The sequence below is a fragment of the Numenius arquata genome, chromosome 3, assembly GCF_964106895.1.
Source record: "Numenius arquata chromosome 3, bNumArq3.hap1.1, whole genome shotgun sequence".
NCBI lineage: Eukaryota > Metazoa > Chordata > Aves > Charadriiformes > Scolopacidae > Numenius > Numenius arquata.
The window spans coordinates 45455079-45473568 of NC_133578.1; the positions used below are offsets into that span (position 1 = coordinate 45455079).

The window sequence follows — 18490 nt, forward strand, 5'->3', positions numbered from 1 at the left end:
CCTCAGTTTTGAACAGTGCATTAGGCCAAGTATGCTCTTCACCTTACTTAAATTGCTTACCTTAGAAGGTTCCACTCTATTTACTACAGTATTTTACTTTCTAAATAGATATATTTATTTCCAAGTTGCCATGTAGGAAAGTTTCCCCCAGCTACCCAAGCTCTTCCCTCTCTCCCCCATAAATTGGCTAGAGTTCTGATTCAGGCTAGTGTTACGAGGGCAATTTTATACTTTCCTAATAATAGTTTGTCTTTCGTTACAGAGCACTTCATCAACATATATAAATTATACTAAACATTTCTTTGGCTCAGTCCAGAAATGTAGCCTCTTAGGAGATGAAATGTGATGAAAGAAGGGAGTTGTTTAAATGCAGTCAATAATACCACAGGGCAAGAAATGAACTGTAATGTTTCCAATTAGAAATGAGGATGGAATCTGGGTAAGCAGGATATAAATACTAGATTTGGGACTGGGCCAGAATACTGGGGCTAAAATTCATAAACTTGTCAAGAGTGTAATGGGATCTTGTAATCATTCACGCTGCCACATAAATGGTACATTTTCATGATACTCCTTTCCTTGACATCTTACAAGGATGCCATTTTAGTACTCACTCAGAATGAATTGCACCACTAGCCGCATCAGTGGCTATGTCTACATTAGCAGGTAGCATGGCACGGTAGGAGCACATCACAGCAGCTGGTGCTGACTACTTCAGTTCAACCTATACGTATTGTAGGGGGAGGGAGCAGAGGGTTACTTTAGAATACATCTCGTCTTCCCCCCTGTATTGAATGTTCCTATTGCACATGGAGTTTGAAGATGTCTGAAGGAAAGTGTCCATGAACCTTTGCTTCTTCAAACCTGGGCACCCCGGTGGGGTCTGTCAGGAGATAGATCAGCTTCTCTTTGTGTCACATAGGTGAGTTTATCCCATACAGATGACTCCACCTTGATATGGATGACTCCACCATTCATGCATGTAAGACCTCACAAATGGAAGTTGGGCTTATTACTTACACGTTGTGTTGCTGCTGCATTGCATGGGACATCGTGTAGGTTGATGCTTAAACTGTCTCCTTCCCATGGGTTGGGTCATCACCTGATCAAAGGCACTGGGGAAGGGAGAGGACCTACTGCAGTCATTTTGAGGAAGCCCAACTGAAATTCCAAGTTTTCTGTTGTGATCTTTTGTCTGAGGAAGAAGGCAGAAGCACTAACGTTACTGATGTCAACGCTGTTGATACTTTTCCCCTGATCCTCCAGAGATCCAGGGCCTGGGAAGGTTTGGACTGTCAGGAGTCAGTTGACCTTGAATTATGGGAGAACCAGTGACTGCATTTTCAGCAGTGGAGAACTGTCTACCATGAGAGGACTTCACCACCATTGGTGACTCCACCACGTTGGCTCACTGTCAGAGTGAGCATCTTGACTGCTGAAGCCATCAGACCTTCACAGCCCAGGCTCTCTGCCCTAGCTCTTGGTTGCCATGCTCCAGGTGAGCAAGGTACTGCAGCTCTGGTCAACATTTAAAAACAAACAAACAAGCAAACAAAACACCATAAAAAAACCAAAACAAACCAAAAAAAATCCAAACCTGACCTGAAGAAACGGCTGCTGAAGCAAGACAGCAAAAGTTTTCAAACAACAAAACTTAATTACTTGAGAGAACTTACATCGCCTTGCATTGAGGGAAGACAAATCTGAGAGAGGGCGAGGGGGCCTTGTATATGGGTGCCTCTTGGGAACAAGGCCTGCAGCCTCTCCTCCCATGACCTGCTGGGCTGACAGAGCAGTGCACAGAGAGATAGTCTTTGTCATTAACAACCAAGAAATAGCCAACTCCTGATGTTGAAAGGGAACTGGCACCGAAATATTTAGGGAGATGTGCAAATTAAAGGACACCCTTATCTTAGAACTGTGCATATATAAAAACTGGTAACTGAACCAACCAACTGAACCAAAAATCTTGCCTATGCCTTTAACTGGGAATCATCTGTTTCTGTGCAGATAGTTTTGGACCTAAAGAGAAGTCCTAAATAACTTATAAGAAATGGGATGCAGAGCTTGCTTTTTTTTTTCCTTCAAATGCCGCACAGGTCTGGAGCTGTTCTGCAGATGATCTAAATTACTTTGATGGTTTGTAGCAGTACATGAAATATTTGTAGCTAAGGAGAGAACTAAAATGTAAAGGCTTGGTGGGATACTGGAGCTGTCCAGATAGATGGTTATCTTATTAGTCACTTACATAGACTCTGCTCGCTTCTATTTTAAAACAAAAATGGTTTTCGATTTCCATTTGTTTCTGGGACTACTTTTGTGTTAACATTTGGAAAACTTTTGAGTATATTGTATCTTTCCACTTACATTTAGCCTGAGGTTTTATATACTGTTTCAGATGGAAAAAAAAAAAAAAATCATTCATTTGTGAACATAGAAATTCACACACTTGCAGGTTGACTAATGAAGATAATTATATAAGTACTTGGTTATGCAGTAGGACATAGGCAGGCAAGCAAGGTGTAATCCTGAAGGGCTTTGGCTTGCAGAGTATGGTCTTGGTGTAAGGTCAGTCTGTTAATGGCACAGTACACATGTACAGGAGAAGATATAAAGGTTAAGCTATCATTAGGTGGCTTATATTATTAGCTCCTTTCATTTCCTTCAAGGCTTTGTCAAGCAGACGGTGTGCACAACAAGCCCTGTAACACTAAAATCCTTTTAGGACTCCTTGGAGTAATTTTTGAGGCTTGACTGGGAACAATTACTAAATAAAGGAAAGCTGACTTGCAGTGAGTAGAAATAAGAGAAGGAAATATTCAATCTTTCAGAAAGCTGTGCATAAGGCTTTCTGGGCTGTTGCATAACATATGTCTGAAAAATGTAGTATGCCCAGATTCCCTACGGGGACAGAACAGATCTCCACAGCCCTCACATTAGTCATGGCTGCCATGGTATATACTTCAGCACTTCATGGCTGCAGAGTTCGTTACTTAAATTGAAGCCAGGTACCTTGTACTGCTCACCCCACATCTTGTCTTATGCTGACCTTTATATTACTTGTATTTAAACAAGTACAACTATACAGGAGACTACTCCTGAAATAGTTGAAAAGTCCTCCTAAAGACCTCTCTGCCAAACCTAGCGTAGCTGGACAATACTTTAAAAAATACAATGGTCAATGAAGATCAAGGGGAAATTATAGTCAGCGCCTCAGTTTAAGGTCTTCTTCTATTAAATGCATTGGAAAATTTAAATTTAAAAACCAAATGGAAATCAAATCTTACACTGATTGGTCAGTTTCGTATATTCACTGATATTGTCTCTTTTTGGACTGCAGCTTAACTGTGAAATGCCAAGTGTCTCTGTAACAGAAAAAACTGCAAACATTTATGCACAGTGTTATCTCTGCATGTAATGTGGAAGATTATTAGCTTCAAGGTTCCTTTTCAGTGTTCACAAGTCAGTACGAGTTATAGGATGTCCTGCATTTGACAGAAATGAAGAATCCTTCCTTACTGTGGCACCAAAATTAAAAATGCGTTTAACAATGACTTTGCCAATTAATTCCTCCTTTCCCAGCTATGCAATAAAAATCTCCAAAGGTTAGATTTAATTTACAGGTGCAAATCCATAGTTATAGGTGGTTTCTGTGCCAGTCTTGCAGGAACTTTGGAAAGATATTACTATTTATAATCACTCTTCATCTGCTGTTCTTGCACTGATTCATTAGTTTCACCATTTTCTTTGTCCCGTAACTGGGTAATTGGACCAATTAGAACATTTGCTTTCTCAACTAGTACCTCTTCATACCTCTTTTCTCACAGAAACTGTAAGAGCATTTAAATATAAGTCTGTGCCCTTTCAGTCTCACCACAGGAAATGGCGCTTAGCTGAGCGTACCATAAAGGTAAAGGCACAGCACAACTCTGTGTGATTACTAGTAGTTGCAACAGTTTCCTAGCAGCGGCAAGGGTGAAAATATCAGTTGAAAACATATAATGAAATATTGAAAAGTACCATCCAAGAAGACTGACAGTCTGAGACACTTGGGAAAAAAATGTTAATTTTTAACTGAGTAGGTTTTCATTAAAGTGGAATTGTAATTCAATGGTTAATTTAGAGAACACCACAAATCTAAACTCAACATAATTGAGACAATAACTTTTAAAATTATTTTTAACTCTTTGTGATGCACAGAGAAGAAGTGTTGGGCTCCATACTATGCTCTTTTTCCAGATTATTTTATATTCTATTAATTAAAAATTATATGTTTTACACTATTATTTTGAGATCAACCACTGCAAACAAAAGGAGTAAGGAAAAGAAAGTATTATTTTGATATTACAGATGGAGAACTGAAAGAGGATAAAATTACTTTGAGTCACAGCGAACTGTGGTAAAAGAGGAGAGAAATTAAATGTAAGTTTTGAGTGACTCAAGTTTATATTTTACTCACAAGACCAATCTTTTCCTTAATGTCTAATATTGAACTCTTTCATGATGAAATTCAGTTAGCCCATATAGAATCAATCATTATATTTGTATGAGTGAAGTGGTGCATGTAAAAAAGGAATTAGAGAGAGAAAAATCCACCAACCAGTAAACCCAAGGCTAGTATAAGGAGAAATATTAACAGAGATTTTTAGTAAAAAGAAGAAAGCAGGTAACCCATTTTAATAGTGAGTTGAGAGCAGTCTGGAGTAACGGTAGAATTGAAACATGTTAACATGTTTGCTTACTTTCATGTCAGATTAAAATTGAGATAATTTCAAAAAACTTCTGATTCCAACAATCACATTATGGTCACTTGTCATCCAAATATGGATTGGAAAAAAAAAAGAACATTCATGATTAAAAAAAAGTAAATATGTGTGAGAAGCAAGATAAACAGGAAAGTGCAGAAGTTAAGCTGTCCCTCTCTAAGTTATTTGAGTTACAGCCAGAATGTTCTTTGTTTATCTCCCAGTAATATCTAAGTTTCTATAGGACCATGATAACAAATACTGCAACACAGGAAATAAAAGCTAAAATTTATAGTCTTAGGGAAGTTTCATGACAAAGCCATTTATTACACTTGCTTTATTGTCCTTTTTTTTTTTTTAAATTTTATTTTATTAAATGTAATGAAATGTAACATTTTTCTGGATTTCCTTGAAATCTGGAAAATTAAATTTTAATGTATTAGGTCAAGATATTTAGAAATACTGAGATTTTAGTTCAATGGTAATTAAAATATGACCAAGAAAATGATTTCTTTGGAATTACAAATGGGGCTTTGAAACTAGTGAAGTAAAAGAACAGTAGCTGAATATATCATTTGAGACTTTTAAAACATCCTGTCTATTCAGTCATGTGTATATATGTAAACTTTGGGGGAAGGAGAGAAAAAGAAAGTCAAGAGCAATGTCGTTGTCTAAAGACTAATATTATGATGCTGTCTATTCCAGATCTGTTGCAGAAGCCACAGAGGTTGATCTCAACATGAGAGTTGGATTGCATACAGGCAGGGTGCTTTGTGGGGTCCTAGGTCTCCGAAAATGGCAATATGATGTCTGGTCAAATGATGTGACTTTAGCTAATGTGATGGAAGCTGGAGGACTGCCTGGGTAAGTCTGAGAAAGAAACAGAAACCTGTATGGGTGAAGAATTTGTTTCCTTCTTTGGGGCTTTTGCAATGGAATTGCTAGCGATAAGAAGGGTTGTGTTCAGCAAGAGCAATCAATGTATTGTGTGATTTATGCTGTGGAATTCTCCAAATGATCTTGATATTTACATTAGTAATAGATTAGATTAGATTAGAAGAAAAAACATTTCCAAACAAAATCTTTATTAGAAGGTGCCAAATATAAAGAGTAGGAATGAGGCAACGCTAGGAATGTAGGAATGCTAGACTTTCACCATTTTGTGTTATAAAAGTAGGAGCCTCTAGTTATTCCAGGAAATTTTTAGCCTTGCACCACTACACATGTGGGATGTGTGTGCCTTACTCCTTTTACATTCCAAGATTTCCAACACTAGTAGTGTGCTATAGAAAAAAATACCTCTTTATAAACTCAAATATTGATGGTTTGTGTGCAAGTGATATGGTAGCACATAAGCCTGCATGAGGCATGACCTGGAATTTTAAGTACGCCTTGGAACCAATTTAAATACACATGCACATGTTGATGGGTGTGCTTTTGTCTGCAACTCACCTTTGGACTGGGACAGAATCATAGAATCACAGAATTGTCATGGTTGGAAAGGACCTCTGAGATCACCGACTCCAACCATACACACACAAAAGACCCCCACAATCTCGGCCACTAGAGCATGCCCTGAAGTGCCACATCTACACGTTTCTTAAATACCTCCAAGGATGGTGACTCCACCACCTCCCTGGGCAGGCTGTTCCAGAGCCTGACCACCCTCTCAGTAAAGTCATTCTTCCTGATATCTAATCTAAACCTCCCCTGCCCCAACTTCAGACCATTTCCTCTGGTCCTGTCATTATTCACCTGGGAGAACAGGCCAACACCCACCTCTCTACAGTTTCCTTTCAGGGAGTTGTAGAGGGCAAATAGGTCCCCCCTCAGCCTCCTCTTCTCCAAACTAAACATACCCAGTTCCCTCAGCCTCTCCTCATAGACTTGTTCTCGAGACCCCTCACCAGCTTGGCAGCTCTGGGACCTATCATCCTCTGTTGGATTTTTACAAGATCATGATTTGAACAAGGGGACAACATCACTTCTTAATTTTTGTGGTTAAGATGAGTGAATTTCTGTCTATTACATATGTCTGCCTTAGGCAATTTTGGCAGTGTATTTTTTATGTTCCTTACCTTAAGGCTTTCCAGTGAAAAAAATCTGAACATGTTTGATAGTGGAAAGCAGTAATAGCTTTCCAGGTATCTTCTGTGAAGGCATTTGAAATATAAGGGATCTTTTGGGAGAAAAAGTGAAGGCAGTTTTGGCGATAAAAAAACTCATGAATAGTGTCAAAGATGTTTCTTCTGGCAAAACAAAGTAAATTAGAAATCTGCCTACAAAACAGAGTGATTAAGTGAAACAAGTCAGAGATGTGAAGGGGAACAGAAAAAGAAGTTTCTCCTTCATGCACAGGAGAGATTCAGAGTGTGAAGTCACAAATTTCAACCAGCAGGATGTTTTTCCAAGCAGGCAGTGCAGTAAACACTTAAGCGACACAATGTGGAAGATGATGTGCAGACTTTCACTTTCTACAAATCAACAAATTTGCAAGTGTTTGGACAGTCTACAGTTATCTTTCTGTTCAGTCTGCTCAAGTTCAGAAAATGCATGTAATAGAAATATTTCTATGTTCTGTTTGAAAAGACAAAACAAAACATTTTTACATCAAAAATGGGGCTTTGCACATAATTTGACCTCTTTATGATCTTCTGCACAGGAGTGTATTTCAGTAGCAACTAGTTCATAATGTATCTTTGCTTTAAACAACAATGTCCAATTTTTCTCCTCAGCAAAGTTCACATAACAAAGACCACCTTAGAGTGCCTAAACGGGGACTATGAGGTAGAACCAGGATATGGTCATGAAAGGAACAGTTTCTTGAAGAAGCATAATATTGAAACATATTTTATTGTACCATCTCATCGTAGGAAGGTAAGCCCCACAAATTCTAGCTTATTCTGTGATATGTTTTCATAATTTAAGAACTATTCTGTGATATTCTGAAAGCAGAGGCAATACTGGTATTTCTTATTTCTAAAAGCTCTTCAAACACTCTTGAAATTAGATCTTTTGGTTTTGACTGAGATGGGAATGCGAAAAAAGCTAACCTTGAACATTACATAGAGAAGATGATCACTTTACTTTTGAAGCTTAAAAACTTTTTCCCTTTATCCCCCCAAAAAGAAAACTGTTGTTTTATTCAGATTCTGTAGTCATTCTATTAGAAATTATATGATATGTTACTCCAAAAATTTAATTCACTCTTCCCTTCCTTCTCCCTTCAAAAGGGTGTTTTAGAATATTAATGCTCACAGCTTGGCTATTTTTCTTCTAGTTTTCTTTACTCTTTCATTCTCATACTCCCCTGCCATTTTGCTCAGGGTGTCCTAAACCTCTCTACAACTACTTGTGGTACTAGTGGCTCCTTTAACTGGGCCTGGAGGATTCTCCAATGAATAGATGCAGAAAAACTAGTATTTACAGACATGTCATGCTCACAACCGAAAAGTTAGTGAAATGAATTCAGAACTCATTGAGCTAACTTCCCCTGGAAGTCTGGAAAAGCTGCCATGTTGCCAAGCTGTACAACACAAGCCCTTTTATCCAGGTCAGAGGAAGAGGCTGCAGTCAACCATCCTGCTTTCGAATGTATATACCATTGTACCACGGATCAGGTATTTATGCTGAAGCTGAGTAAATTTTCTAAGATTATAGCAACAAATAATACATTCTCTGTCCAAAACATGCATGTTTTTTTCTTCTGCTACATTGAGCTGCTCATGACAAATTCAATGTTTTCCTTGCTTGCTCTGCCACCTCAGACTCCCACAATGATTTTGGTCATCCCTTTCTTATCTCAGCTGCCTTTCCCTCCAAATTTTCTTGAGCTCTCCTCTCCCTTCAGCTTCTTCCTTTTGTCAAACACCTGGGGAAAGAGGAATAAGTCAGCAGTGCTGTTGAGGGACAATAATATTTACTGCTCTTTTCTTTTTTTCGTGGAGAACAGAAAATTTGAAGTGTGGAAAGAATAATGTAAGAGAAGATTTTAGGTCATTTGAGCAGGAACTTTATTTCTTAGATGTTGCTCAGGATTTAGCCACCCTGATGGAGATGGATGTGACTCCTCGTTCTCACCAGATTTTCAGGATAAGAAGAACAGAGGCTCAGCAATGTTATGGTAATATCTTGAGTCTCAGCATGGAGTGAAGATGGTGACAGTGGTTTTCCAACAGGTTTATTTGTAGTCACACCTTTCTTCCTTAACCAGATAGTGAGTTTAGGACAGCATTTTGTTCAACTACAAAATGGATTCTTGAAAGTCCATAATCATCATTTAAACACATTCAGTCTGTTCCAACCTCTTCCACATGAAATGAGGCTTATCTTAGAAGTTATCTGCCATAACATTCATAGGCCAAGAGGAACTTTTCTGCTCTTTATCTCAGCCAGACGACTTGAGATACAGACTTTTGCACCCTTCTTTTCTGAGATTCTGCCCAAACAAGTTTCACTCGGGGATTTGACCCTTAAAGGGAAAATTACAATATCCAATTCTGAAACTAAGTATGAAAACAATACAAACAAGGTTTTAATGTGATGTTAAAGCTCCATTCTTGAGGGTGTTAGTCAATGGATGTTCGACAAAAATGCAATCAGGGAAAACCAGGTCATCTTGAATTCCATGCCTACAGTGAGTTTCTTGCTCTGAATTTGATGACTCAGACGGTTTTTATGGAAATGTTGGGAGTCCAGTCACCAGGCGAATTTGATTTGGGAAGTGAAAACTCCTGTTGTTTTATCCCAGAAAAGGTGCCGCAAGGGTGTCTTGTTATTGGAGAGATGGAATGTTCTCATCTGCTATGAAAACCATACAATCGCACATTTTGTTATTCTGCTGGTATATATGATTAGATTCAGTTTTAGGTAGTCTGAAAGAAAACAGGTGGAAAACCAGTGGACTAGATTCTGTTTTGGCAGTCAGTGAGAGGTTTCTGGTGGCTTTCTTGAAACCAGTATTAGTTCCTAAATTAATCAATCCCAATAAAGAAGTAAACATAAGAGGGGCTGAATTAAGGTAGGTATGTGGCTTATTGCTACTAGATTTGTCTTGGTTTTCTGCTGTTTTCACTCCTACAGCATTATGTATCATTTCACTTCCTATGTTATTATGTAACAGATTTCATTTCATACGGAGAAGAAAAATAGCTGAATTTCAGGAAATTATTGATAGGTTGGTGCACAGAGACAAGTAGAGAGGAAAGGGGATAAACAGGGCTATTACATATAGAAAATGTCTTGGGTCAACTCCACTGCATAAACCAGTGATTGAGGAACAGAAGCTTGACATTCACCTGATAAAGTAAACCAGGTCAATGCATAGTTAATGTGCAATGATGAGAATCTACTACTGTGTAAGCACACATTTCTTCATCTTTGCAAGGTTGCTGGGAAACTACTGGTGACTGCTGAGAAACAACTGACTGATTTGTCAACAGCCACATAAACCAAATGCCATCTTACCCATGGGTGTCACTGATGGGTTTGTGGAAGTAGCAGACGCTGCAGTACAGCTTGGATAATGACATTAGCTCTCCAGCACACATCAATGGCGTGTCAGCCAAACTGGCAGAAAGAAACACTTTCATGAGTTTTACTGGTACTGACTTGCTTCTCCACTGGACTCGCAGATCAATCAGCATGTCACTTTGCTGTACAGTACATCACAGCTGTCCCCAGTCTTTGTATACTTACATACTGATCATTGGACCACAAGCTACATAATATTTATATTCAAAATAAACACCTGTTGCCCCTCTTACCATTCAGGCGTTAGCCCTTCAGAGACATAGAAACAGAAGGCTACCCAAGAAGCACAGACCAGATGGAATTTCTTTAGGTGAATTCAAGTATCTGCTGGTTTAATATTGCATTGTTCCTCTGGAGGCTCAGTAGCTGAAATGCAGACACATTTTTTTATTCTTTATGCATCATCCCTGACATTAATGTGAACTGACTTCAGCAGGTATGGTGCCAAGAGGAATGAAAATCAATGGTATGAGCAACAGATGGCCAAGAATCTGTTGAATATGAAAGGTAAATAGGGCCACTTCAGTCTTTTAAAATGTTTATATATTTATTTAGAAGACATATACCCTGCGTATGTCTATATTTGGTCTGACAGGAAGATCTTTCATCACAAATATCACGCAAGCCAAGAAAGGGACTAACAGTATAAGACGACTCATTCAAGTACCAGTTACATTTTAAATGTAAAATAAATAAAATGTTCCCTTTTTTAAAAATCTTTTATTGAATCAGCTAACAACCACAATTTTGTGATCTGGTCTGATTGCTAGTTTGTTGTATAATCTAGTATGTGTGAGAGTATTTCTACATGGCCACTGAAGGAATACTTTCCTTTCTGTTTTGCTACAGTTTTTATTTTGGTAGAGATTATATTAGTCTATTATTATAATTATTGTTGTTGTTGTTATGATGATGATGATGGTGGTGGTGGTGCAACAATTATGCATGTTTGACTGTATAACATCCAGCTTCTAAACAGATTTAAATAGTTCATCTGATTTCCAAAGGCATACAGAAATATTTTGAATTAAATTACTTTTTTTTTTGCTGGCCATCATAGTTAAAAACTTATTCAAATATGCTTTTTAAATATAGTACAAAATGTTATACTGCTCTGACAAAGTTTCTAGTTCTGAAAATACCAGTACATTTCTTTTAAGTAAAGTTTAACTGTCTTCACGATATTTTGTATTGATACTAAAATTTACAGTAATGTGACCAAAATATTGCACTGCGACAAGATTTGAGAAGTTTGATTAATGTAACTAACCACAAGTCTGACCACATACATGAAAGTCTTGAACTTTTAAGACTGGTCTGATCCAGTTAGAAAAATACATCTCTTTCTAATATATTAAATACTCACAAGATCCATACTCTATGCTTTAGACACATAGTCTCTTAGTTTCAAAATGTTCTAGTTTTCAGAAGTATTGTAATTATTACTATATGTGGATGTTATTTCAGGAAAAAAAAAAAAATCTAGGCCAGATCTGTTAATCTCAGAGTCCCTTACAAGAACTTTATAACTTCTTAGATCCAGCTAGATAACTTCTTCCATTAATGATTCCTTGGTAATATACCTGACTAATCTGGTTCCTACTTTCAAACTATCCTTAAAATTTAATGTGTATTTTTTTAATAGAGTGGGTCTGGCTTTCATCAGGATTCTTTGTTCTTTCATTGTCAGCACTTATGTTAGTCAAAGGATCAGTTTTGCAGCTGTCATAGCTGATTCCCAGAAGCAGAGCAGAGGTAGTGAGCTTAGCTGGACTGTCTACTTCCCTTCTATAGTTGCTCTAGAAAATATGATTCTCCTTCAGTATAACACCTCCTAAGGTTTGGCCACAAGCTCAGTGATAACCAGGTGGTACTTGGGCTTATTTGTTTGTATTTGTTGCAGCAATTCACTCTCTGATGGCACCTCTCTAGTTTTAAAAAGGCTCGTTAATTTCGCCAGCTGAGAAAACAGCCCGGCACAGAAAATTAAGCAAAATTCCTAAGGAATTTTTACAGATAGCCAAGCAGTGGTCAGAAGTAGTCAAGTTTTTGTGAGGGGAAAGAATTCTCAGAATGTGTTAGTTTTTGCATTTACAGAAGTGGGTCTTCCAGCTTAAGGGAATCTGCTTCCCTGAGTAACTTTGCTGACCCCAGACCTAAGACAAAGACAAATATGCTATAGAACATTGACATGAAGCAGTAGAGTTGTGTCCAGGAAAGGAAGTAATAAAAATTATGAAAATCATAAGGAAACAGTATAGATACAACTTATAAATTATACCTATACATTCATAAGCGTCTCATGGATTTTACAGCATACCTCAAATATAATCAATAATTAGCTTCTAATAGGTTGCTAATCACCATCTGCAAAATTTCTACTAATGTACTAGTGAGTTATTCACCAACTAACTGTGTATTCAAAGATATTAGTTATCTTTTATTTGTGGAATGTAAATCATATGGTATCTGCATCTACTATTTGAATAGCACAAAGTGATAGACATTCATGAAAAGTCCACGAAAGTGAGTTTCCCACCTGTTTGCCCTTTGGAAACTAACTGTTTCTCTGAAAAGGCTGACATTTCTCTTCCCTACCTTACCATGCACGTAGAAAGCCATGTAAGGCAGCCTCAGAAAATCTTTTCTGTAGCTTGAGCAGGCCTGCTCTGTTATCTGAAGTTCTTGAGAAATGCTATGACCACCCTGAAAATTCCAGGTGAAAGGGTCTAATGTTTTATTTTCTAAGTACTTGTTTAGTTATCCAGCTGGAAGGAAGTGGATGCTGGTTATTGGTATGGCACTCTGTCTCCTGCCTGGTTTGCTGTGTTGAATCATGCCCTAAATATTCCACCGCAGGCAGCTAAAATTTCAATTTTATTTTTGTCCAAAAAATAATTATAGCCAAACAAAAATACCAGCAGTCTATTTGAAATGAGAAGTTAATGCAGTACTTGAGGAAGAAGAGAGCACTTTTGTCAGTCTTCTGATTTCAGGAAAAGTCAGTTGAAAGCCTGAAGGTTCAAGAATCTTCTCAATAAGCAAACATAGCTCAGGAACATCCTTTGGAAAATACTATTTAAAATGTAAAAACTCTTGCAAATATCAGAAATATCTAGAGCAATTATCTACACAACACACCTGTGACATAATTTATTGTGAATGGATTTAACAGATACTGTGATGGATTTTACAGCTCCAAAGGTTGATCAGTTAATTTCTTTGACTCATTATAAAATAGGCAGAAATTCAGCAACCTGAGATTTGTTCTAACTTGCATGACAATAGGTGCAAGGAAAGTGGCAAAGGCACATCACTTTCATATGTGTTGTTTCATCTAGCATAAACAGATGTGATTTTAAGCTTCCTACATTGCAGTCCAGTCACCAAGGAGTAACAGGAAAATAAACAAATTTTCTACCACTCTGCTGTTTGAAAAGGCGATATTTTTTGCCTTGAAGTCCAACATCCTCCTCTACTGTTAATCAGCATAGCTTTGTTGCATGAAGCAGATGATCTGCCTTCTATGTTAAAATTAATTACTAGGCTCCATACTTTCCACCACCAACCAATGGCTTTTGTCTGCTTATGTCTTTCCTGTGGCTGACTTGATATTTTTTTTCCTCAGCATGAAATGAAATTTATGCAATATAGCACAGAGAAAACAAGATATATTTGTGATGTCTTTTTTGCTTTGTATAGATGAAATTCATAGTAACTACATGTGCTTGCCTTTTGACTTCATTGGTGAATCACTTTTACCTGTGAATCGTTGTTAGCCTGTTTCACAAGTATAACCACTCATGTACAGTCCCGAGATGCTTTTTATCATGTCTTAATATCACTTTCATCTAACTTTTTAAAGTGAAGGAATTTGATGTATATAATCCATGTATTACTAGGATTTTTGATAGCGGGTTGTTGGATTTTGTCTGATGATTAAAAGATGTCATCTTGGCATCATCATGTAAACGGCAACAGAAGAAAAAGAAGGCTACAGAAGGAAAAGAGTAAACTGAGTGAAACAATAGGTCTAAAATTACTGCACTTAGTTCTTTTTAATTTGTTATTTTGATTCAAATTGAAGTTCCATCTATATATGCAGGAAATTTCTTTCTCTGCAAAGTTAATTTGATTTAATCATTCTGGTTAGGCCTACATAAACATGCCATGCTAGTCTCAGATTCTCCTTTTTTTCCAAACTTGTAAAATTTGTGTTTTTCACACAGCACTTACGGCCCAGTAAATCCATCCACACGGCTAGCAGCTCCCTAGGATTTTTTTACATCTGACTCTTCCAAAAATATCCAGTCCATTTTGGATCAAGAAAGTTTTCATGGTCATTCTAAGTTGTCAGCTTTCTGGACTAATTAATTCTGAGGATATTTTTACTTAAGCGACCTTATGCTTACCAGTCCTTATGGAGTGCTAGTGCTCTGACTCCTAAGCTCTAAGTAGTAATAGAAGAAGAGAGCTTTACAGTTAATGCAGGACATGTGAAAACTTTTCCAACTGCTTAGACAAACTGTCTCCTTTGCACAGCAAGCAAAAATGTATTTGACAAAATTATTCTCATTGCCCCAAGTTATGCATCTGAGTCCATAGCTGGTCACACACTGATGATTGCTTTCAAATTGATGGCTAAATGCAGCTACTGCTGCTGCCGTGCCTAGGAGCGTCCAGGGTGGAATTTGCTCTAAATGGCTGACAGCTCCTACTGAGGAACTTAACTAGAGATCTGAATGCCTAACTTGGTCATTTCAGGTTTTAACACCTCAGATATACCTTAGCAGATCTGATTTAACAGATAGACACAGAGCCTTTTGATGGGAGCTCTAGCTTGTATCTGGACAGAGGCTGATCTGTGCCTAAGACTCTCCATTGCACAAGTTGTTGGAATATATGCACCCTGACACTGGAAATAGACTGCTTGTGTTATCACCCAGCAAACACAGACAGAGGAATGATGCTTGTGTTGCAGAGAGTGTTGCTCTGTATCTTCAGGATTGTTTCTGCAGTTGCTCTGAAGCTGCTAGTACATCATCATCAATGTGACAGCCTGCAGCTTGGGCTGTCAGTGAGGGTGGAATTAGTTCTGTGCTCTAACATTGTTCTTCTCTCTTCTTTTTCTTCCTTCAGAAATGCAGAGTCTGTAGAAGGGAGAAACATGGGGCACTGATATAAGATTTTCTCTATTATTGATCTCCTACAGATTGTTTTAGTCTTCACAGCTGCTAAAAACTTTTCCTACATGAGTGTCGAGAAAGTGGCCACACCATTCTGAATGTTAAGAGTTTGTCTTATAGAAGCTGTATTATTTACTAGTAAAAATCCCTAATATACTTCCCTGACAGACAGCTGAGATGTGATAAGCAAAGTATATCATAAGGGCAGTAGGAAAGGGTGGAAAATAAAACATCTGATGATTTTAACTGTAGGAAGAAAAAAATTGAGTAAGATTTGCTCACCTATCTCAGGACAAAATGGCTTGTAGATAGCAATGGAACAAATGCTACTTCCAAGAGGCATGGTCCTGCCTGCCTGAAGAGATAGAAATCCCAGAAGGACATAGTGCTACAGCATTTATGGTTTATGTAAATGTGTTTTGAATGTCAATAGCATCTTCTTTCCCGTGCCATTTTAAGTACTGCGGTTGAATATAGTCAGGGAAACAACAGCCTGGTGCTGTTTCTGAGAATCCTAGATAAGCACCGGTGAATCCCTTACCAGAGTATTACATGAGATTCAAACACTGGGATGTTTTCCCAGAATTTTAATCAGCGCTTGTTTGTTTTCTGCATAAAGACATTCACAAAGCTGTAGATAGTCTGGCTGCTTTCAGAATACTCTGTCAGAAAATCCCAGCTCTTAACCTTATTTGCCAGCTGTGTTGCAACAAACCTTTCCTAAAATTATGAAGCAAATGAACAGTGAACAGAATAAGAGATGATCCTGAGGGTCAAAAAGAAGTGCGAAAGTAAAACGCATTGACAAAATGAGCTGGAATGACAATGCTGCCATCCAGCTTTCCTGTAATTCTGCCCTGGAACAAGTTCGGAGAAAAGGCAGAGTGAAAGACATTGGGATTTGGCTTTTTGGTTTGGTTTGGTTTGGTTTTTTAAGTCTGTTTTAACAGACTGTACTGCATGTCTTGCCTTTATCGGAGACTTACAGCAGAAGATGAGATTACTTAAATATTCCACTCAGAAGTTCTCTGTGTCAAAAGTGTGGTTATGCCATAAAACTAACAATAAAAAAAGGAACATGATTTGTGAGATGAAAGTGGGAGAGAATTCCTTTGCTTGTATTTTTTACATTGTATATATATACTAGTAGAATGGAAAATCCTCAGTCCCAGTGCAATGTCCTGACCACTAGATTAAAAAGAAAACAAACAAACCAAATAAAAAAAAATAAAAACCAAACAAAGAAAAGCTATATATATAAAATTATACATGATCTGAGAACTGCCAGCATGCCCTACTTGTGTGTATTTCAATTCAATGACCTTTGAGTGGTTAGGTTCTCAGCCAGCTGTGAAGAATGGTATCTATACGTTCCATACGTTTTCATAGCATCGCACAGTAGCTGAATTTGGATGGGGTTGTGTTGTGAACCTCCCTCCTCAAAGCAGGGCCAGCTTCATGTTGGAACTACTTTTGAAATTGCAGGTAGCTGAGGGCAACTCCTCTGAGCGAGTGCTGAGTGTTTCCCTGCCTGGAGGTTCAGAAGCCTCTCTGGGCAGCCTGCTCCAGTGCATGATCATCCTCATGGTTAAAACTTCTGTTCTTTGTACCAAATAGGAATTTCTTTTGGTCCAGCCTATGTTCATTGCCTCTTGTGCTTTTTTTTGAGCATTTTTGGGATGAGTCTGCCTCTGCCTTCTCTCTAACTACTGCATGGTCCAACCTGTAACATCTGTGTATTCCCTTTTAACTCTGGGTCTTAAAAAAGAAAAAAGAAAAAAAAAAGCAGCAAAATGCAAAACTGAAGGGAGTTTCAAGAAAGTTGTTCATTTTCATTGTATCCAAAGGTTGATAGGGAGACTGAGTAAAATATATAGTATTTCTAGAGGAATTATGACTCTATTGGGAAAATTTGTTAGTAGAGTACCTGCCCAAAAAGTATGTTTTAGCTGTTGGGAATGGTAGCTCAAAAGCTGATCATATCTGCCATACTCAAGCCTAACAACTATCTACTAGGTGTCCTTAGGAATACCTAAAGGATGATTAGTATGTGAATATCCTCATACAGTACCTTCTATGCAGTTATTGCAATACAGCAGCAAGTTTTCTGCCAGAAAGTCCTCAAAAGAAAGGGTTCGTATTGGGAATCTCTTCATGGAGACTTTTGTTAAAACTGTCACTTATACAATGTTTGCACACTAGGTACACTAGCGTCCTTTTAGATTCCAGCTGATGACTGTGCAATACAGTGCCAATGATGCTAGCTGGCTTCAGCCAGGGGACAATAAAGCACATGAGCATACCTAGGCACCTTTCCACATTTGAAACATGACATGTTTATAACTTAGCCATCTGCTAATAAAAAATGTGCAAGTATTTATACACAAGTCATTTTTGTGTTTCATAGCCACAGTGTAACTGACTAAACAGAGTATTGGTAGATCAATACGTTATACCCTTGATTCTCCAGAAAATGCAAGTGCATAACTGTATGTGTTAAACAGCATAGCTAACCAATACCTGAGATGCCATTCAGAATATAAGCAGTATCACTTACCTTCTCCCTCTAAATTTAGGTATCCACGAAAACATGCATTGAATTGATGCTTCCAGTTTAATTTCTTCTTCATTCCTTGATCATTGAATTAATAATGTAAGCTGTTTTAGTAAATCATAGTATTGTTAAGACTGAACAGCAAATCCTCAGTGCCATTTGTGGGTTTTAGAGCATTTGAATAAAGTTTTTGGAGTGTGATTTGCTCTGTCTTTTGTACCTAGGAACACTGAGACCAAATCCTCTCTGCTTCTTTATTTTGCTGTTCCAGAAAAGATTAATTTTACAAGCTGTGGTGGCATGGGATCCTTCCGCATTTCCCATTTATACATTCCACATGCCAAAAACATGAATAAGATTGGTGTAAATACTGAGAAATAAATCTGTGAAAACATCTGAACATGTGCTAGGGGTTTATTAAGGTCAGGAAGAGTTAAATACACGCTTAACCAAGAAAATATTTGTCCTTGCTG

The 18490-nt window shown here is 37.8% G+C and overlaps 1 protein-coding gene across 1 annotated transcript in view; it reads left to right on the top strand.

Annotated features, from left to right (window-relative positions):
- ADCY1 (adenylate cyclase 1) overlaps positions 1 to 18490 on the top strand; it is a 155006-nt gene that overhangs the window by 96723 nt on the left and 39793 nt on the right. Inside the window, exons 6-7 of the mRNA XM_074145330.1 lie at positions 5451 to 5609; positions 7481 to 7622. Of these exons, the coding sequence (XP_074001431.1) occupies positions 5451 to 5609; positions 7481 to 7622 (301 nt within the window). The remainder of the gene's footprint in view (positions 1 to 5450; positions 5610 to 7480; positions 7623 to 18490) is intronic.